This window comes from Pantherophis guttatus, chromosome 3 (genome assembly GCF_059756535.1).
Source record: "Pantherophis guttatus breed Tessera chromosome 3, ASM5975653v1, whole genome shotgun sequence".
In the NCBI taxonomy this organism is placed as follows: Eukaryota; Metazoa; Chordata; class Lepidosauria; order Squamata; family Colubridae; genus Pantherophis; species Pantherophis guttatus.
In genome coordinates this window covers 79,111,476-79,134,669 of record NC_142065.1, presented here as the reverse complement: position 1 = coordinate 79,134,669, position 23,194 = coordinate 79,111,476, and the positions used below count along the sequence as shown (strand labels likewise).

The following is a 23,194-nucleotide window of genomic DNA, read 5'->3' as shown; positions in this document are numbered from 1 at the left end:
AGGCTGTGGTGCCATAATTGCAAACTAATTGCCTGAATCGTGCTGATGTGATGGTGGGGATGCTGTGACAATCACAACTAAAAGGACATGTTGTAGTTCCCTTTTGTTCAACACCATGATAACTTTGAATAGTTACTAAGTGTACATTGAGGACCCAGTTGTGGGGGCAATAAGCTGACTTTGTATAAATATACAAAAGGATGAAGGCTATTGCTTAGCACATTGTAAGCCGCCCTGAGTCTCCGGAGAAGGGCGGCATATAAATCAAATTTAAAAAAAAAAAAAAAAAGCAAGGACTTCCTGTATTTGTTGTACAGGTAACTTGGAGTATTGACAGCTTCCCTCCAATATGAATCCTTCTCATTGTAAAATAACTCTTTCAGTAAATTGTTTAAATCAGTTATAACTTTGGTAAGATTGAACCAATTTTGGGGAGCATCATATTTCTGTTTTCTCTAAATGTTTAGGTCCTCTCTTTGTAGTCACATAGCAATCTGTGAGTTTTATCTTTACGTGTCTCCTCTTATACAAAGGCAAAACTAATCCTCAAATTATGTTTTTATATCCATTGGTTTGGAAAGAAATGTCTTTTAATTAATCTTTGAATTCCATTAGAGGAGATACTACGGTATATCTTTAATTATTTATACTTTGAAACAACAAAGGTTATAATATCAATAACTCAATGTTATTAGCCAAAATATATATTTCTTCATAAGCTGGAAACAAGTATGTCCAGTGGATGTGTGTGTGTGTGTGTGTTTTCGCAGAAGTAGTCTCATGAAGTTCAGGACGACTTTACTCCTAATGTATGAACATAGCACTGTAGTCTCGGGATTGGTGTGTTTGAGGGAAGATGATTAACATTAAGGGGGTTTACATTTGCTGTAGCAGCACTGTTAACGTTTCTTGGCATGTTTTTATTTTTATGGCTTTTGCTAAAATGTTAATAATGGCTTTTATTTACTAACTGGAATATTGTAAACTGTATGCATTTATATTACAGTGTAATTCAGTGATTTTTTTTCTCCACTTGTTTTAGTTGACGTTTGTAACACATCCCATCCCGTCATTTACTAGAGAAAATTAAATAGGAACTTTCATATCATGGGCACAAAAGTCGTTGCTTTATTGAATGTTTTGATTATGAGACTATAATGAACTCTGGTGACATTGTTTGTGAGTTTATCCTACACTGTCTCTTTATGGAGTTAATGAAGCTATTTTAAATGCCTCTTGAGGTTTTGTGTGAGTTGAATGAGGATCTCTTTGAACGAAATAATTGATGAGGAGACTTCCTACTGTTAAGTAATTGGCTTTATTGCTAAGTAATACTTAACATTTCATTTAATCCTGTTAAGGTATCTACTAGTTTAATTTTAGTTAAACTGAAAATGACAGTTTATTTAGGCAAAATGACTACATAAAGGACAGTAGGCCAAACAAGCTCACATTATATGAATGTGAAGCAGTAAGCAAAATATGTTAGGCTTATATGGATTGATGGTGGAACTAATAATTCTTTTACTACAGTGATATTTTAAACACAGTAAGTATCTTTCTAATATCTACCCTTTATGTGCTGGGTTACATTACAACACTAATGAAAAAGTAACTTTAAAAATAACTCCTTTTTTGACTTTATGATTAATCCTCACATTTGCCACCTTTGCAAGCCTTTAATGCCAAGGAAAGCTGAAGTTAGCTCATAAGCATATTTGTGGTTTTACTTAGTGAACACTTTGCTATTAACAGAGTTGTTGGTCCCAATTGTAGTTGCTAAATGAGGACTACCTGTATTGTAGAACAATTAATGCTTTCATCATGCTTTATCCACTTATATTATTCTACTGTTTCTTAATCTTAGCATGTTTAAGATTTGTGGATTTCAACTTCCAGAATTCTGGGAGTTGAAGTCCACACATCTGTTCTGACCTTGGCTTCTTGAGAAAGCATAAATCACAAGTTTAGTCCCAAAAAACCTCTTTTATTGAGACGGCTGTGAATTATGGTCATTCACAGCCCGTAATGATTCACAGTCTGTGAAGATTCTGACAGATGTCGGCTTGAGTTGACACAGTCTTTCAGGGTAATGTTGATAAGCACCCACCTTTATCTTCCTTGAAATGCTGCCAGAGATCTAATTGCCAATTAGTTTTGCAAGGCCAAACGGAGCACAGAGTGAAACGGACTTCTCAGAGTTTGAATTGACTGTATGAACTAATTGCTTCCTGCAAAGGCTCACATCTGTTTGCTCCTCTTTTATGTCTTATGGGAGGGGCCAAGCCTTACTCCTGAGTCACCCTTTTTTTTCTTAATTGTTCTTGCCTTCTGGCAGTACTGCGCATGCGCACACTGGGAACAGGCTCACATTGTTCTTCTGCCTCGCTGATGTCAGATTCCGGAAGCAGCACATAACTACCAGATGATCCTGGCCCTGTCTGCCTCCAACGCAGAGCCCTCGTCCGAGCCTTCCCCAGACTCCAGGACTGGCCCATGTTCCTCCCCAACCTCTCCACTGTCCAAATCTGCTGCCAGCTCTGCTGGCTGCTGGTGGGCCACAACAACATCTTAAAGTTGCAAAGGTTGAGAAACACTGCTCTATTTCACTCCCCACTCTCTCTTGCCCTATACCACATCCACAGCCAATTATAATAAATTACTTAATCTGTTTCTTAATAGTTTTTAACTTCTATATGTATTTGTATTTATTATGGCTGTTCACCGCCCTGAGTCCTTCGGGAGTAGGGCGGTATACAAATATGAAAAATAAATAAATAAATAAATAATAATGACAAAATAACAAAAGCTGTAGTGGTGACACCATGATGCAAGCTCTGCCCTTTTTTTTTAACTTACATTGGAGCATTACACAGCAAGTCCCAAAGAGGCATATATGCTTTGCAATGTAACAATGCATCTTTCATCACTTGCTCCCTTTTACCCCTTCTTTGCTGTTGCCGATTCTGCACCCACCATCCTCACCTCCAAGTTCTGGATACTAAGGTGACCTACTGACTCCTCTTTAAAAAAAAAAAAAGTACTGTAGTTTTCTCTTTCAATGCTGTGACTTTGTGCGGATATCTAAATGTGGCACCAGAACTGTTCCTCTTAAAGGATTACTAAAAACAGTCTTAAATTACATGGCACAGAAGTGCTTCAGGAATTGCATTCCCAGAAGATGGCACGGTGCTTAAATTGCTACAGACTCCTAAATCCCTTAGAATGTATTGTTTTATTTTCTCTAGTGCTGTTGTTTCTCACTCCCCTTGCCATTAGAAAGCATTCTAGAACGAAGGAGCAGCTTTTTCTTATCAAGAAGTATAAACACTGCTTGTCCTAGAAAAAAAACAAAACACCCCTTTTTTAGGCAATTGCAAGCTTCTCGAAATAAGTTTGTCTTCTCATTGCAATTGCTATTTCCATCTTAACTATAGTGCTTGATGGTGAGGATTTTGGAGACAATGTTTACAGAACTATGCCTAGCTCCTTTTTCAGGCTTTCTTTAGAAAATTAGAGCAGGTCCTATTTTAAGTTAAGGGAGAGACTGAAATGAACTAGAGTCTGTATTGAACTTCCTGAAGTCTAGTAGTGCTTGTAATTTTTATCATACTGTTTCCTTTTTTTGCACAAGATTTGTGGTCCTTTTGAATTTTTAAGGCTTTCGAAGTGGGTGTAGAAACGTACAGTTTTGGCCTTCTGAAATAATGGGAAAACATTTTTAGCCACAGTACCTCACTGGAAACTTGTCAGGAGATGCTTGATCACAGTGAGAAGTGCCAGAGCTCATAACTATTACATATAAGCGGATGCACATGGTGATAGATAACTAGTATTCACATGTGATTTAGGTCATTGGAGGTGAAGGCTCCTAATGGAGCTGACTTTGCTTATAGGAAAAGCAAAAAAGCATTGTTCCAGTTACCTCTTGAAATTAAGACTGTGCAGTATTTTGGATAATGGTAAAAGGCTATGAGGTACTTTGTGTGTGAGGCCTAGCACCTGTCTGCACATCCTTAGCAGTGGGGGCTTTGCCTGGAATTGTATGACTTGTCCTCTGTAAACTGCAGTACAATTCTTTAATGAGGATTTTATAAAATAATTCTTACATGTACATACACACTTACACAGGCAAAGAAGCCATACACTGCTTTAGAAATAATTTGGAAGAGGTACTTCAAGTGTTTGCACAATTGCTTGTGCACTGCGGGATGTTTCAGGGGAAAATGTGGCTACTTAAAGAGTTGAAGACTGATCTTTTTGGAACAAATTTTGAAGTATTGCAGATAGATAGATAAATAGACAGGCGGAGAGAAGATATCACTTATGTAGACTTCTCATTTAGGATCAATATATTGGACAGATTGCTTGGTTTGCTTGGTAATAAAGTTATGACAAATGACCTTTCATAATTTTTTTTTCCCCAGAGAAATTTCAACTGTGAAATGGTGGGGTATAAATTTAAATAAATAAATATATGCTAATACAAATGTGAATTATTACAAAAAGCAGTGCTAATAATATTGAACCATTTCATAATTCTACATTGTGTGATTAATGTAAACAATGATCAGTGTTAATCATAAACACTTTTAGCGTTTAGAAGCTGTGGATTCAAATCCTTAACAAAATAGGTCTTCTATTGAATAAGTGAAATCATAGTGTGTACAGAAGGAACAGGCACACCTGTTGCATAATTTTAATATACTGTTTATGCTGAAAGGAGATTTTCTGAGTTGATCAATAATGACCATATGATTTCCTTTTAGTAGGATTTAAAAATAATTTGTAAAATGGAATACAGAGTTAGAAATACCAACGGCTGACAGCCTATAGTGACAATATCACTTACAATTATTGGTCGGTAAAATAGTTGTAGTAGATTTCAAAAAGTTGTCTGTTCCCTCTGTGTATGTAATATATGGTTGCTATAATTCCAAGAAAGGTTCCAGTGTCCTTTTGACATTATTTATCATTCCAACAATGAAAGAATAGGAAGACTTTATGAAGCCACCGGAAGTTTGAGATAAAATGTCAGGAATGTTAGATTGACTTCTCAATTTTTTTATATTTTGGCTTGCTTTTCTAAGCCTTTGCCAGAGGCTTCTGACAGAGAAAGATTAATGTGAATTAATTAAAACTTTGCCCTGATTACTATGGAATGCCTCAGTACAACCCACTAGTGAGACTGTGTGGTGATTTGCAGTACAAGAGAGGCCTTTGTCCAGATTTATCAAATACCACATTTTTTATGAGCTGTTGCCAGAAAAACACAGCGGGAGTGCTAGAAATAGTCTATTCCATGTAAGGAAATAGCCTCAATAGAAGCAAAGCAGTTGAGCGAAACAAGAAATTTCACTGAGGCTCTGGAAAACATATTTTGTGCAGTAGAATTGTCTTCATCGTTTTTGAAAAACAAGCCTAGTTGTTAATTTCCAGCAAAAAAAGAGAGTGATTTAGCTCCCATTTAAGAAAATAACAGGGGTTCTGTAGAATGTGGATAAGGTGCTATTTATTTGAATCTCAGTTTCTAATTGGGTGGGCTGCAGAAAAAAATGGAATTATTTGTGTGATGCTATAAAAACACAATGCCTACTTGGTCACTAAACAACAGGGCTCCTGCTATCAGCAGCGCCCTAAATTTTAATTAATTAATTAATTAATACTTATGTTGCCCAGCTCTCCTATAAGGCGGTTCCAGACCATAATATAGGTATCTAAGCAGGGTGGATAAAAATCAATGATTTTTTTTAAAAAATCAAAAAAATTGGATTTTTTTGATTTAAATCGTATTTTTTTGATTTTTATTGAATTTATTTTAATAAAAATCTTTTGGGGTAAAAATCTATCGTAAGATAGTTTTCTATTTAAGATACATAAACAATTTAGTTTATTCAGCATGAAATGGAGCTTAATTATGTAGCACAAGGCTATATATTCTGCAACACTGGGACTATCGGTGAGTCAACAGCGGGTCAAAGGAGTAGCAGAGATGACAGTTGCTCTTTAAAAATTATGATTTAAATCGAGTTGATTTAAATCAAGTCTTTTTACTAGTGATTTAAATCATGATTTAAATCATGATTTAAATCGACTCGATTTAAATCAAATCCACCCTGTATCTAAGTAGTGATAGGGGGATTTGATAAGTGTTTTCATAAGCATTTGCTTAGTTTTTGTTTGGTTATTTTTCCTTTGAATGTCTAAGCTAGGCAGTCAGACCTGGTTGGTTGTTGAGTGGGAAAGAAAAATTGAATTAAGAATCAGATGAACATTTGCTTTACTTTTTAGTTAGGATCCAGATTGTTGGGAGCAATATGCTGACTCTGTAAACTACTTAGAGAGGGCTGTAAAGCACTGTGAAGTGGTATATAAGTCTAAGTGCTATTGCTATTGCTAAATGTACTCTCTGTAGTTTTTATGGTACAAATGAGCAAATGATGGTCTGGGGGTCCATTCTGGTCTCTTTGAGGGATAGATTAGGTTAGGATCTATGCTTTCCAGATATTATTTCTTGTCCCTTTGAGTATATTTTAGAATGCTAGAGGAAAAACTATAAATAATAAATTCTTCTTATTGTCTCCCAATTCTACAGTAGAAATGGCCTTGTATTTTGTGGTGTAAGGTAAAATGTGTCCATAAAGTTTTCCAAAATCCCTTTATTGCTGAAACACATACATAAAAATACCAACTTGAAAAACTGCATGGCTGAAAGTCAGCATTTCCCCCCTCCATTTTCTGGCAGTGTGATCTAGTGATGTCCTGTTGTCCCACAAGGGATACTAGAGGATAAGGCCCCTCCACCCAATTATTAAATTACAGTTGGTAGTTTGTACTGAACATCTGCTTTTAACTCTTAGATTATGAAATTGCTGAATTTGGAACACAGTAGAGTTATTGTATATTTGTAATAGAATTAGACATAGACTTATTAGACAGTAAACAGGGTTATGATGTAAAAATGTTTAGGTGAGCCTTCCACTTCCGTGAGGTAAGAGCCATGAACAAAAGTTCATGGGGGCTCATTTTTCACTATGAAAAACTATGGTGTATAAATTGCTATTATTGTATGCTGTATTCCAGTTTTGCATTTTTATTTATTTTCTTCTATCAAACTGGGTTTTTTTATAAAATACTTTGACTATGCAAATAACTAATTAGGAATCCAATATTAACTTATTTCATTGGTTGTTTATGAAATTCAGATTTCTTTGATAAATGTAACAAATGTGTAAGAAAGGATTTATTAGTGGATTCAAAGAAATAAGTCATGTTGGAAATTTGTGGAGAATTGATTCCAAATATATCATAAATTCACTCTGGCATAATGAGAAGAGGCATACATGTTTGTTTGCAAAGGGGAAAAAAAACCATAAAAAAGAAAATTACTGTGAAATAGCCCACCTTTGAAATGCACAGGAGCCCTAAAGCAAAGTAATTCCATTTGTTTTCCAATATTTTCCAGAACTTGAGAGTGTAGGCAAAACATACCATAGAATTTTATTTTCAGAAGAGATGCTGAAACAAAACAGTTGCATCCAGCTTCTCCTTTGAAAGACATCAATTTAACATATACAGGACAACAAAACAAGCAGAATGGTCCATCAGCAGAGGGATGGGTCAGTGATTCCTAGGTAGCATCTGCCTCCTTTGTCTCTTTTAAGGAAAGAGGGACACGTGTTTTTCGTTATTCTGGCACATAGGAAGGGGTATTCATGGGAATAATGTAGATCAGGGTCCCCAATCCCCAGGCCACAGCCCGCTATAGGGACTTGAGCCCTTCCTAACCGAGCCATGGAAGTGGTGGGCAAGCACATGCATCCCTACTTGTGTGAGTAATGGGCAAGCATTTGTGCATTCCTGCCACTTGCACAATGGAGCTGTATGTGCATGCCTTCCACACGTGTGGAACCCTCTCTCCCTCTCTCCCCATCCCCCATTCCGCAAAGTCAGAAAGGTTGGGGAACTCTGATGTAGATGGTGCTCAGCATCTTTCTAAATAGACATTTTTCAGATCACGACAAAGAAGTAGGTTTTTTTATTTCCAAGTATTTTTTTTTATCATCTCTTTCTTTTCTTTTTTCAAAGGTCCTGGAATCATGTCTGCAAACAAGGCAGAGACAGGAACAGCAGAATATTCTCCTCCAAGCCCAAACCCATTGAAAAAAGGTGGCTCGATAAACTGGCCTTTCCCTGATAAAATAAAATCCCCAAGAACAGTCAGGAAACTTTCCATGAAGATGAAAAAATTGCCTGAACTCAGCAGGAAGCTCAGTGTCAAAGGAAATTCAAGCCATAATAGCTCAGACAATTCTTTGTTGCTTAAAAATAATTGCCAGGAGGTAGGCCATGCACCGTTAGCTTCTTCTGGAAATGTAACAGCAGCTGCTAGCAGGAATGTTATAAGCCGGTACCATCTTGATAGCAGTGTATCCTCTCAACACAGCTATAAAAAGAAAAACAGGGGGACTTCCAAATCCTCCAGCAAAGGGGGCTACCTCAGCGATGGAGACTCTCCTGAGCTTATAGCAAAATCAGGGAAATATGCAGCTGAAAGCAGGGTTGGGAAAGGAAAGGAAGTATTTGCAGGTAACATGGGTAATAAATCAGAAATAGACATTGATGCTTTTCGACACTACACTTTTGCTGACCAACCCAAATGTTCCCAGTACATATCTGGACTCATGAGCATTCACTTTTATGGTGCAGAGGATCTGAAACCACCACGGATGGACTCCAAAGATGTCTTCTGTGCAATTCAGGTAGATTCAGTCAATAAAGCAAGGACTGCTTTGCTGACTTGCAGAACAACATTTTTGGACATGGATCACACTTTCAACATAGAGATCGAAAATGCTCAGCATCTAAAATTAGTGGTTTTCAGCTGGGAGCCCATGCCAAGGAAAAACCGGGTCTGCTGCCATGGTACGATAGTTCTTCCTGCTCTTTTTCGTGTGACGAAGACTCATCAGTTGGCAGTAAAACTGGAGCCTAGAGGTCTTATCTACGTCAAGTTAACTCTTCTGGAACAGTGGGAGAATTCTCTTTGTGGGACAGATGGAGAACGAGAACCGATACTCTTTGGAGTTGATGCTCGGAAAGTTGTTGAGAAGGAAAATGAAGGTTTGATGGTCCCTCTCTTGATGAAAAAGTGCATTACGGAGATTGAAAAAAGAGGTTGCCAGGTAAAGAAGTAAAGTTTTATAAATATAATGTTATTTAAATCCAAAGAATACAACATCCTGTGGTCCCTCATCATCTTCATTTGAATAGCTGGCCATTATTAATGTCTTCTTAACATTAGGGTACAAGATGAGATGAATAAAAAGAATCATCATCCTTTGTGTAGCCTACAATCCTTTTGTATTTGCCAGATTTTGGGTGACTAGTCTTTAGGACTTCCAAACCACTAGTGTAATGGTGGCATTTGTATTTATAAGGGCAGATAAATCTCAAACAGGATGCAAGATTCAGAAATTGTAATGAAACAAAACTGAGGGTAGAAGGGTTTTTTTTGTAAGGTAACTTTATATGTTGTTTCTGTGGGAATTGTAGGCATTGCCGTACAGATGTTGCTACTATCACAGCAGACTGTTGCATCATTCAGTAATTGCATCATTCAGTAATAATAGGACTATTTACTTTCACTTCAGGCAACCTATATCTGATTTTTTCCCCCCATCTCAAAAGCTCAGAAATCATGAAACCGATTAGAATGATTTCTTCCTACCTTCCTGAAATTCATGGGAAGCACGCTGATTTTAAAAAGATGTCTAACGTGGCTATAAAAAATGCTTGGCATGAGCTGTAGGGATTTTTTTTTTTTCCCAGTATAACAGGCAGCCTGTCAGCCACCATGCCTTTAGAATCACAGTGTGGATGTTTGACAGGATTAAGAAGATGCTCCAGGGCAGCCTTAGATGTAAAGATACATGCATAATATGCACATTTGGGGTTAAAAATATAAGTGGGTAACAGAGTCCAAGAATGCCCACAAATCTCACCCCAGTATTCAGCAAATGGGTATCACTGGAAATCTTTACGCATTGAGAGCAAGATTTCCTATTATGGGAAAGCTAAAGTGCCTTGTATTTAAGCCTTTTAGATCTCAGGTTTTAAATGCAGCCAGATTTTAAATGTGCTTTACCTTGTCTCTTTGCTTATAAGAATTTAGTGCTTTTAAAGATCATTAATCTAGAAATTTCCAAAAGGGGATTGAAAAAATAACAAAAGACTAGCAAATATATTATGGTTGAAGCTTTTGTGGACTGGGTTCTGGAGAAAAATGTAATAAATGAGTTGGTATTTAAAGTACCATAATACTCTCTGGTATTTAATGTTGATGACTAAAGCTTTTTTATACTGTTTTAGTTTATATTATAAAAGAATTGTTTACCCAACTTCTCAATTTGTTAGAGAAAATGTAAGCCTGAATTTCAAGTAGCATGTAAACATTTAGTTCTGGTTTAGACTCTATCACTGTAACAGGATGTATTTATATGAGAAATATTTGGATTTAAAAAAATAATACCAGATATATTCAGTGTCTCACTCTCTTACATTGCATTGTGCAGGAACAATGCTTCATCCTACAACTGAAATAACATTCATTTGTAGTAATGATGCATCTAAGAGTGTTACACAGTTTGTACATGAGGTACTATTGTTATTAGTTAAATTTCTATTCCATTAAAAATGCTAAGATAATACAACTTTCTTGCTATAACTTATTTTCCCTTTTATGTTAGCTGAAATGGAGTTGCCTTTAGAAGAGATTACTTCTACTTTTGCTAGGAAAGAAGCAATTTTTCATGATATGATTTAGATTTTTTTTTAAAAAAAATTGTGCTAAAACTATATTGGTCCATTCCTTAAAGCATAGAAATTCCTAATCAGAAGGGTTCCTAATCAGAAGAGCCTTTCAAATAAGTTTTACTGCTAGCAAATTGCCTGCGCATGATTTCTTGAGACTCGTGATATTTGGCTGTACCATGCAGAAGAAAAATATTTGCTTCTATAAAAACAGACAAAACATCTTTGTAAGTCCGAATTGCAATAAATGCATCACCATAATTTAATTAATATAAATAATTTATTATTAAAAAGACAATGGTACAGTGTTCCCTTTTCCATTTTCTTCCTGTAAGAATAACTACATCAGGGATAAAAACTGGGTTTGCAGTTTTTGGTAACCAATAGTTTATTTAACATAAGTTTATTAAACAACCCAGAAATATCTAGGTTCCACAACACCCTAACCTATAAATGATATTTTACAACTCACATTCAGTGCAGACAACACTTTAAATAGGAAATAGTCCATCCTCATTTCAGGATGCAGGCTACTGTATTTCAAAGTGAGTGTCTATGGAGATTCATCAATCATCAAGGTCATGGTTGTTACAAGGGTGCTTTTCAAAAGGCAACTAGGCTTTCTTGGGATTTTTTCCTTAAAACGTTTTGCTTCTCATTCAAGAAGTTTCTTGAGTTCTGAAGAACTGAACTGAGAACTGAAGAAACAAAAAACCAACAAAGTCCAGTTACTTTTTGAAAAGCACCTTTGATTCAAAATGAGTGTTTATCTCTGAGAAAGCCCCTCTATGACTTCTTGGATAAGGATTCTAATAGAGTAGGCAGGTAGACTCTACTAGGTTAGACAATACTGAAGGTAAGATGGACCTAACCCATCAGTTTGATTACTAGGACTGAATGTAAAGTCCCTGGGAAATCTTATAAACTGTAAGCCTTTGTGGCTGAATACGGATGGACTTTGGTCTCCCCTGTTCTATTATACCACTCTATTCATTGCAATTAAAGTTGATATACTTCTGATAAAGAATTTATTTCATACAGGGTTTCCTTCTAGTCCTTTTAGAGTCTTTTATGGACATCTTGGTATATTGACTACACTATATTTAAAATTGCATTTCTGTTGAATATTTGTTTTATATTTTAGTACTCATTAAACTAAATGAGGTTGCCCTGTAAGGTTTATATTTTATTTCTAGGTTGTAGGGCTCTACCGTTTATGTGGGTCAGCAGCTGTGAAGAAAGAGCTCCGAGAGGCATTTGAGAAGGATAGCAAAGCAGTTACTCTATGTGAAACTCAGTACCCAGATATAAATGTGATAACAGGTAATAAATTTGCTTTTTATAGAAGGATAAATAAATGCTCAGGATGTCATAGGGGTTTTATTGTGCAGTGTATCGTATAAGTAAATATTAAAAGAAGTTTTTAATAAGTAATGTCCTAAAACTGAGCCTTTTGAACTAACATCTGCCCACTGTGGAAACCTTGTCACTAAATGCAAGGTAAGAGGTTTTTTTTAATTTTGTAAGAACAATATTGTCAGTTTTGAGATTCAGTTTTGTTCTGGATTCTGGAATAATTTTGGTTCCAGATGAATGCTGGCTGGAGAATTCTGGAAGTTGAAGTCCACATCTCTTAAAGTTGCCAAGGTTGAGAAATGCTGTTCTAGATTCTAGTCAATATGTATGTATGGAACCTAAGCTTGGGCACATTGAAGAAAGAATGGCAAGTGCTTTGTTGTATCTACTGTCAGTATATTCACAGCTTAATAAAAAAACCTGTGTAACAATTATTATTTAATGGCTACCACATCTTGATATAAAGGCTAAATCAGCTATAAAGGTCTTATGAAACCTATTTTTAATGAAGAAAGTGGGGATTTGTTCATATTTCAATGAAAGCAGAAATTCTAAAGGCATGAACCAGTGAGCCATCTGATTTCAATTGCCAACCCCAGTACACTGATAGGAAACTTGTCTGAACATAGCTTGTTTATGATATATGCTGTGGATCCCGTCAATCAAAGAATTTCGGCTGGCAGGATCCAGGAGAAAAGTCTTCTCTGCTGTGGCCCCAGCCCTTTGGAGCATCTAGCCCCCTAGATTGGCATTCACCCTCCTGATTTTCCATAAGAGCCTGGAGACCTAGCTCTGTTGGTTGGCTTGGAGCCTTGATGGGGGAATTTCACACTGGAGGTGGTTGATCAACTAATAGCAGTCTCCATCTCACTCCCTATATATTCTCTCTTCTTCCCCATCTTTAGTTATACCTTGTATTTTATTGTAATTTTGATGTGATTTTATATATTTATGGTTTCAGTTTAATGTTGTAAGCCACCCAGACTCACCTTGTGGTGAGATGGGTGACAAACAAATTTAATATATAATATTAATACATGTATCACCTTTCCTTTCTTCACCCAAGGTTCTGACCTTGGATTGCTTAATTAGAGCGCGCATAGTAGACAAAGCTAGAGGAGAAAAGATAGTTGCTTTACGGCTACAGATGTGGCTGTTTCCTTCTCCCCATTTTCCTCTCCCCAGTTCCAAACTGAACATTGTCTGAGGGTGGCAGCTGAATATGTAGGTTTCTTCAATTATTATTATTATTATTATTTTTGGTAACTAGGAAATGATCTTGCTCTACTGAACAAATAAACCAGTGTACATTTTCTTCCATTCTCTTCTTTTGAAACCAATGCAAGCTTTGTATAAATCCAAATTATTTTTTTGGTCAAGCAGTTCTTGGAGCTATGAATCCATGGAATACTGGAAAAGCTTTTGAGAACTTCTTTTACATCTGGCAATAAGAATGGAATTTATTATTTCCTTGAGATAATTAACATAGCAGCTACGTGCACGCTGAAAAATTATACATGTTTGTATTATTTACTGTCTTATAAATCAGAAGGGTAAAATGTAAATAACCCTATTCCATATTATGCCCCAAACAGCTTTCCTGCCCTTTGCAATAGCTTTGCAGGAGTCTTTCTTAAATATTTATGTACTTGAGTCTCTGCAGTAGTATGTTTGTTTCAAAAAAGTGTACATTCTTGGTTTCTTATGCAAGAAAGTTAATTATTTCTTCATTTGAAATGTTTGGACTGTTGAATGCCATTGCTTATGCACCTCAAAAATATTCAAGGGATGTTAGAGAGTTCATAGGTGTGCAGAGGTTCAAAAGGCCTTGGTGGCAAAAACATCTCAATAGAATTTTGCCTCCAGAAAGTAACGACCGAGTTTGCACAGTACAAATCAGAAGTGGGTGTCTGTGCAGGCAAGAAACAGGTGGAGAATCTGCACCCTTGAGGAGAGAACTCTACCAAAAAACATTTTTGTTACACATTCTAAAATATCACCCCCAGTATAGATGAATAGAAATATGGGATATCATCTTGAATCTTCTGGTAAACTTTCTCTGTGCTTTTACTTTGTCGCACAGTTGAATAAAATAAAATTTATAACTTCCTTTTTAAGGAAAATTCCTGTTTTACATTTCTTGGATGACAGGAAGGTCACCAAAGTGGAATTTCCTGTGGGGATGGACAGTTTCAAGCAACGTTGTTTGAAATACAGCTGTTTTGGAATTAGAAAGTCTCTTGTGTTCTTTCCTCTTCTTTTGAGCGGTCACAGCTGCTTTTATTTATATGCACAGACTCTAAATTGTAGTGTTCCCCATAAAGAGTTTTGCTGCCTTAGAACAAGCATTCCTCCTTAGAGCTAGTATCCTATTGTCATCAGTGACCAGTGACCAAGTATTGTGGGAAGGTTACACACAGCACTTCTGAGGAATAGGCCACACTCCTTGCATGTCCTTTGCCTCTATTATTCACCTCTGAACATGATAGAGTTACATGACAGAGTTATTAGACAAGTAGATAACAACTCTTGATATATAAGCCTTTTAAAAAACCCTGTAGTCTAATGGTCATCATGTAATCTGTGAGGTTAAACACAATTATTTTTGTGCTTTGAAACCACAACATTAAAACATTTGGCCCAGTCCAGTGATATCAAAAAATCCCTGCAGTTCTCAGAAGTCAATAGTCAGTGCAGATGTTTCTATCCCTAATGCAAAATAGGATTTTGTAGCTGAGAATGGGTAAAAATAATACGTTTTCTGTCTGCCACACATAGTAAAGTGCTTATGAATATATAAGACTATTGAATTGTTTTTTTTTTAATTGGAAAAGTTTTACAATTACATTTTCTCCCCATTTCCCCCCCCAACCCTCCCTAACCTCCCTAACCCTCCCTAACCCCCCCTAACCCTCCCTAACCCCCCCTAACCCACCCCTCCCCCCCGGACTTCCACAGAATATAATCCAAATCAAAATCCCCTTTTTATAAAACTTGAACCCCTCCACCCCCAATATATTTTTTCATCTTCACAAAATTCAAATATTTCTATCTCTATGTAACACTTTCATTTAAAAGCTATCTGATACTTCCTAGTTTGATATTTGTTCTGCACATAATCTATTCACTTTTTCCACTCCCATTCGTAAGTCTCTTGTGAGCGATCTTTTAGATATGCTGAAATCTTCGCCATCTCTGCAAAGCTGGCCATCTTCAAAGTCCATTCCTCGATAGTGGGCGTAGCTTCATTTTTCCAGTATTGACCTATCAGTAATCTCGCAGCTGTTATCATGTATAATATCAACTTTGTTTCACCCAGTGTAAAACCCTTAACTATACCCAATAAAAACAATTGTGGAGAAAACTGAATTTTTTTCTTCAAAACATTCTGCATGACCCACCAAATTTTTATTCAAAAGGCCTTCACTTTCTTACAGGTCCACCAAACATGATAATATGTAGCATCTAAGCAATCACATCTCCAACATTTTGGTTGAACATTAGGGTACATGCATGACAATTTCTTAGGATCTAAATGCCATCTATAAAAGTGCCATCAGTGCAGATGTTTCTATCCCTAAAGCAAAATAGGATTTTGTAGCTGAGAATGGGTAAAAATAATACATTTTCTGTCTGCCACACATAGTAAAGTGCTTGTAAATATATAAGACTATTGAATTGTTAATCTTGTCTTGTAAATCTTCGAAGTCCATTATTTATGATTTATTTGGGGCATATAGCAATGCCAGGGTAGTTTTTTATAATAGCAAGAATAGAAACTGGAATCAGCTGCTGAGTTTCATGTCCTAAAAATCTCAGCTTTCAAGTTTAAAAAGCTACCTCTCAATCATCATTAATCTTAGTTTCCCAAACAGCACTTGTTGAAAGCTCAGAAACTGGAACGAGTTTATTTGATTATTTATTTGTCATAACAAGTGGAATTCTGCTCTTTGCTGAGAATGCCTAGGAATCAGACTTTTCCCAACTTCAAAGCTGCAGGTGACATCGAAGTATGAATCCTGTTCTTAGAATACGTCTCTGACTTGGGCTTGTAAGGAAAAAAAAATCTCTGCTGATCTAATTAAAACGAGCACTGTTGGAGAATGGACATGTCAGTATTTACATTTGTAAAGGTTAGACTGGAGTATAATATTAGATTTTTGTTTTGTATGCTATCCTAGAAGAGTTTTGAATCAGATCGAGCAGTGGCTTCTGGATATTGAGGAAGGTCTTTCAAAGGGCACTTTATTGAAAGAGAAGCACCTTATTAAGAGATTTGCACATCTCTAATAAAGTAATAGACATTGTTCTAGTAATTTGCCAGTCTTCAAAATTCCTCTTTGGTGAAAAACCACTTATACATATTTTCCTTTTGAAGTCAAATACGACGGAAGATCGCTTTTTCAAGACTGTGTCTCAAAGGTTTCTTTTCTTGCTCTTTTGAAGAACTATTCTGTTGCTCAGGAAATGCACATTTAATTATTAAACCTTGATTCAGAAATGTTTCTGTGGCTGGCACTGGCTTACAGTGAAATGCACATGTCATTCAGAATAATGTGCCTTAGCAAATTTAGCAGCTGGCTGATTTCTGATATTTCTGCATCGTGTCTGCTTCCAGCCATGTGAACTCTCTCGTAGTAAAGTATACCGTATAGTTGACAGTTCAGTGGGTTAGAAAAATGAGAAATTAATGAGGTGGATTGGAGAAGTATGCGTTTTCTCTCATTACTGCCTATATTCTGTGCCAGCAATGGTTGGAACAAGAAAAATAAAGCTGTCAGGAGATGCCAGTCCATAAAAAATAACTGCCCTCTCTTAAAGGTCTCTAAAAGGAAACAGTGTAGGGTGAGAAGACTGACAATTTGTTTCATAGAGGAATGAAGCGAGAGAAAGTGTTTTGAAAAGGAAAGACCAGGTGACTTGATTGCAGAGCTTAGTGTGGCTCCTGTGAAAAAACATTCCAGAAGTGCCTTCTTATTGAGTACTTTTAAAAATGCATAGCAGACTCATTTCCTTTTACTTAGGTATTTTGTGCTGTCTTCAGAGCAGTTCCTTTGCTAGGAAGATAGCAAAATTCTTTCGTGATTAGTTCCCCTACTCCTAAACTTCAAAATACTGAAAGCCCAGAAGTGTTATTTACAAGTATTTGATCCTGCTGCAGATTTAAGCCTTTCCTAAACTGGGATTGTCTAAACCAGAGATGTCCAACCTTGGCAACTTTAAGACTTGTGGACTTCAACTTCCAGAATTCCCCAGCCAGCATTCTGGGAGTACAGGTCCACAGGTCTTAAAAGTTACCGAGGTTGGACACCTCCGATCTAAATTTTTGGGTTATAGTAAATCGGGAGATTATAGGAAGGTTAGTTGAAGCTATTTGCATAGCATTAGGTTGAGGGGAAGGCTGGTTTAGATTGCTGATTTGTGGACAATCTTTCCTTGAAATACTTAGACAAAAATAGCTTTTTTGACCTGCAAGATTCTGAGGGTGACACTGAAATTATGTAGTCCCAGTCACTTTCTGAATCCCCCTCTCTATGAAGAGTAGAAATGGAGCCCCTTGCTTTAATCTTAAAAATTCTGTTCTCTTAACAGAGTCTTCAATTAACACAATTCACATTACAGTTGGGTCAAAGGGTAGGATTTGTGGTAGGCACACTGAGTCTTGCAACAAGTCTTGCTTTGTTAAGAAAAATTCAGCAGTGGTATTTCTGTCATGGTTTGGGGATTAACAAGGCCTTTATTTGCCAGATACTTAAATTGGTATCTCAGCTTCCTACTTTCAGCTCTTTGTTTTCATTCTGCATTAAACGGTACAATTTATTAAGGCTCAGCTTATGTTCAGCGGCTTGCATGAACAAAATGGGAGCAAAGCAATTAAAATCTGACACTCGATTTTAAGAGTTAGGAAAATGACTGTCACAAAAATATCTGTTTTTGTGTTTTGACATTTTATAGTCCAAAATGTAGCATGGGATTGGAGAGATTCCTGAAATAAACAGGATGTTGTAGTTTAAACTGCACAAATGTAAATACTGTTGCTTTGCCTATTATGATGGTGGGCAATTTTGGAGAGGGTGAGGAGGTGCAAATCAGCTTCTCAGCCTTTCAAGTAAACATAGGATGCCTTCTAGTAATAGGGAAGAAGCAATCAATTAATTCAATTTATTTTGATCAAAATCAGATTTTTTAAAAAAAGATAAAGGGACAATGTAAAAAGTAGCCTGAAGAGACCTCAGGAACTATATTGCCATAGGACCTGAAGGCATTTACCTAGTGATGTTATCAGCTACCTTTCAAAACATCTATGTGTAATAAAAGTGTTATCTGATTAAAAGAAAGTAATATAACATTTGCAGTGTGGTAGCCGACAAGAAACGAGACTGCTTCCACTATCAGTAAAAGGGAAGGTTGGGTTCAGCAGGACCAATATTAATGGTGAATCTCTTTCCCATTCTTACTCAGATTTTTCTGAATTAAAAGGCTGTGATTCAATTCAGTTTTGAATTCTTCCCTAATTTAATCTCTTTTTTTAAAAAATAGACAATAAAGAAAGAGGTAGACCATTTTTAAAAATCTGACTTGGTTTGTTGTGTTTCCATCAAGAACAATTTTTTAATGTTAAGGGAACAACGAAACTAATATAATTTTTTCACTTGGTAAGATCTATTCCAGGGGTCCCCGACCTGTGGACCGTAGCCCTCTACCAGGCCTATTAGTAACCTGGACTGCGTAACGATGGGCTGGCGTGTACATGCATGCACACTCACAGCCCAACTCATGTGAGCAGCTGGCTGGCCGCTCACAGCCCCACTCGCACAAATGGCGGGTATCTGCACAAACTCACACAAATGAAGCCATGTCTGCACATGCGTGTACCTGCCTCTCGCACAAATCCATCCCCTCTTCCCCCCTCTCCCTCTGCGCTGGGCCACCAACCCGAAAAGGTCTATTCTGCTTCTTTTAGCTTTTGGAGGAGGGAACCAGATATGTCTGTCTGTATGTATTTACTCAATTTGTACTTCCATCTACCTCAAATATGTAACTCAAGTGGCTAGCAATGTTTAAAAACAAGATTAAAACATAATAAATCAATATATAACATATGCTGCCGTTGAGATAAAAAAACCAACCAATCATAATTAATATAACCAAGATGTGAGCTCAACTGTGCCTCCTTTTACTTTCACCTACTTTGCTGTTTTATTTTTAACAAGTCTGCTGCTTGCTTGGGTTTGAATGCCTCAGTATAAAATTTATTTATTTATCCAATTTATATAGCCGCCCATCTCAGAAACATGTGACTTTGGGCGGCATACAACAAAAATAAAACAAATACTTAAAATTATTATCATAAATATATGCCCACCTTCAGCTAAGGGTTACACATGGCATTTGAGTGTCCTCCTCCACAGAAAACTTAATATAATGGAAATTAAATTAAGTAAATTCACATGACTATTCCCCATATAGTTAATAATGTCAAACTTCTGTTAAATTAAAATTCATAATCTGTTGCAACTGTTGGGGATCATGCGCATGATAGCAATAGCAGACTTACATACTGCTTCTTAGTGCTTTACAGTCCTCTCTAAGCGAATTACAAAGTCAGCATATTGCCCCCAACAATCTCGGTCCTCATTTTGCTGTCCTCGGAAGGATGGAAGGCTGAGTCAACCTTGAGCCGCTCAGAATCGAACTCTTGGCGTGAGCAATGAGTTAGTCTGCAGTACTGCATTCTAACCACTATGCCACCACAGCTCTTGAAATCTGAGATGGACTGCATTTGATTCAAGAACTGTGGGTTATGCATTAGAGAAGCTTGCACAATTTGTAGAGAAGATAGGGTCAAGCTGATAAATTAAAAAGAAAGGTGGGCTACAAAGGAATAGCTGGGGTACTGTTCAGCTGTTGGCAGCTAGGAGAGCATTGGCAGCACAGGAGCTGGCAATGTGGGTGAGATGTAACGGAACAATCAAAGTGGCAGTTGCGAATCTTTACTGGGGCAGTGGCATTTGGCAGCAGTGAATGCATTGAGTTTTTAAAAAATGCCACTGGGCTGCATATGGCTGGAACTAGAGTGGATGATGTATGTGTGAAGGGAAAGGAGTTAAGACATTGCAACAGAGGGGACCAGTACCTTTGTCCTGAATGTCCAGTTCTGAAATTTTGTTTTAAATGACATGAGACACAGTGAAATTAACATATGTAAATAAGAATCAATAAAGCATTTGCAACAGTTCTGAGCTGGGGACAGAACAACCTGTATTTGCTTGTGGTTGTGACTACTATGATGCATGATACTTAAAACATTCTGATAAAATGTTGTGTATTAAAATTTAGAAGTGATGTAATGCTATGATTGCTATCCCCAATAAAGTTTACATACATACATACAGTGGTGAAATCCTACCAGTTCGCACCGAATTGGGCGATAGTACTGAACCGGTAGTAAAAAACCGGTTTGTCTAACAATCAGCTCTGCTGCGCGATTTATATTTGCTAGAAATCCTGCTTTCTAGCGAATCTAAATTGTGCAGCAAAGTTGTTCCCCCCCTCGCTGTTCTACTTACCTTGTTAAGCGTCATTTTCAGCGTGAAGCGCGCATTTTGTGTGCATTTTGCTTGCATGTGCACTGCATGCATTTGGTGCACCATGCGCAGTGAGTTTGGCATGCACCGCGCATACGCAGGCAGTGAACCAGTGGCAAATGGCGATATTGTATGTGTATGTGTCTCCAAGATACCCAATTTTGAGATAATTTCTGCAGGAGCACTATTGATTGTCCTGTTGAAATGTGATTTTCTGATAAATTCATTACACTTTGTTTTCCCTGCATGTCTTGTTTAGGTATCCTCAAAGATTATTTAAGGGAGTTGCCTTCTCCGTTGATAACTAAACAACTTTATGAAGCAGTATTGGATGCCATGGTAAAAAGACCTTTGAAAATGACAGCAAATGGATGTGAAAATGATTGTAATGATTCAGAATATACAATGGCTCTCTTGGATTGCCTGCCAGAAGTTGAGAAAGTAAGTATTTGTTAACCCATTGAACTAGTGCATGGCTTAAGGCAGCAGTCCCCAACATTTGTGGCTTGACAGCCCAGCTGTGGGGGAGACGGGAAGTGGCCCTCGTGAGCAGCGGGCCAGCCCGCATACGTTCCAGTGCCTGTCAGCCCGCCACTTGCAACAGTTGAGCTGCACCTGTGCATGCTCAGGCTAGCTGCTTGTTGGGCCCAGTTCCGAATAGGTTAGCGATCCCCAACCTTTGCGGCTTGGCCTAGCTGGGAGGAAGAGAGGGGAACTAGGCCATTGCACTTGAGCGGCCCAGTTGCAAATAGGTCACTGCCTGGTAGTGAGCCGTGGCCCAGGGGTTGCGGACCCCTGGCTTGAGGAGTACAGGTAGTCCTCAACTTACAACTATTTTCATTTGGTGACTGCTTGAAGTTACAATATTACTGAAAAAAGTGACATGATCAGTTTTCATGCTTATGAAAATCACCGTTTGTAATCTTCCCAGCCAGCTTCCGACAAGCAAAGTCAATGTGGGAAGCCATATTCATTTAACAATCTCACAATTCACTTAACTGCAATGATTCACTTAACAACTGTCTTGCTTAGCAATAGAAATGTTGGGTTCATTTGTGGTTGTAAATCAAGGACTACCTGTATCACTTTCACTTTTTCCCTCCTTTTTCCCTCTTCAGAATAAAACTTTGACTTGACTTCCAGTGACTTCAGCTAAATTGGCTCAATGAATTGATTCACAAGTTGTTAAGACCACATCAAGGATTCTTAATATTTGTGATACCATGATCTCCTAAATTAAATACATGTGTGTACCCACCTCTGAATAATAATAACAATTTCATTGATTAATTGGAGTTAACAGTTTGGCAAAAATATATCATTTTTAATCATTAACATTTAATCTATCATATAAAAGCAAATAGAGCCTTGCAATTCTATTCAGTTTCCATTGAAATGATGAATGACATATAAAACCCCATTTTTCATAGGAAAGATTAATTTCATTTCGGTTGCAAATATGGACTTTATTTTTGAGAAAGCCACTATGTTCTATGTTTATTCTGGATTGATTTTTGCTTTTTATAGCAGCAGTTGGAGAAAATGAGGACTCCTCTGTCAGCTTGTTGAGGGAGCCAATTCTGAGCTGGACTTGCATGCCTTTTTGCTGGAGATAGTCAGAATTTGCTTTGATGTTGCTTGTACAAAGCAGCTGTTGGTTTGTCCAGGCAGAATCACAAGAAGTGATCCAGCTTTGCACATGAAAGCCATTAGACCATATTCAATTTGCTCGATGCCAACTGGGAAGGTTGGCTGCCGGCTTGTCCAGGCAGAATAGGAGCAAGTTCTGGCAGTAACTCAGCTTTGCCATTAGGTTTGCAAAGTCACTTTGCAAAGAAGATTTGCTGGAATTATTCTATAATCAAGCCAGTTTATGTGTGTATAGCAGAATAGATGCAGCACGAAACTTGCTTGCAGTTGCATTGAAAGAAAGACTACTTAAGTATTCCTTTAAAAAAGATTCACCAGTCTGCCTAACCTTAATCCTTCCAAACCCACAGTAAGTTGTTTAATTCCCTTCTCCCTAACAAGTACGAGGAAGTGATGTGAACAGTGATTTGGGGGCTTTCCCTTACTGCTATTGTCTGATGCCAGCTAAAGGTAGACAGTTATATAACCATTTCTCTCCTTGAAATGTTTGCTGCTGCAACTTCCAGGAAAAAAAAAAGATACAGATCAACACCAAAACATTGCCTGAAGCTACTTGTTCTTGATAATAGCAGATTGGCCGGCAGTACACTAACTAACAGTTGTCCAATTATTGAGGCAAGTTGGATTTTGCTGGTAAATTAGAACAAGGGTTGCAAAATCTACAAAGATCAAGATGACCATGATATGGCATTAAAACTAGCTCGCTTCGTTTTATTTTAGTCTTTTGGAGACTGTGTGAAGTCTTGTAGCCCAAATCAGATAGCTTCAGGTAGAGCAAATTGTGAGCT

General features: G+C 37.3%; 1 protein-coding gene across 2 annotated transcripts in view; it reads left to right on the top strand.

Annotated features, from left to right (window-relative positions):
* Positions 1–23,194, top strand: part of SYDE2 (synapse defective Rho GTPase homolog 2) — a 45,721-nt gene that overhangs the window by 11,923 nt on the left and 10,604 nt on the right. For both annotated transcript variants that reach the window (XM_034437126.3, XM_087889890.1), the window contains exons 3-5: positions 8,089–9,185; positions 12,009–12,135; positions 21,016–21,197. In XM_034437126.3, coding sequence (XP_034293017.2) covers positions 8,089–9,185; positions 12,009–12,135; positions 21,016–21,197 — 1,406 coding nt within the window. The remainder of the gene's footprint in view (positions 1–8,088; positions 9,186–12,008; positions 12,136–21,015; positions 21,198–23,194) is intronic.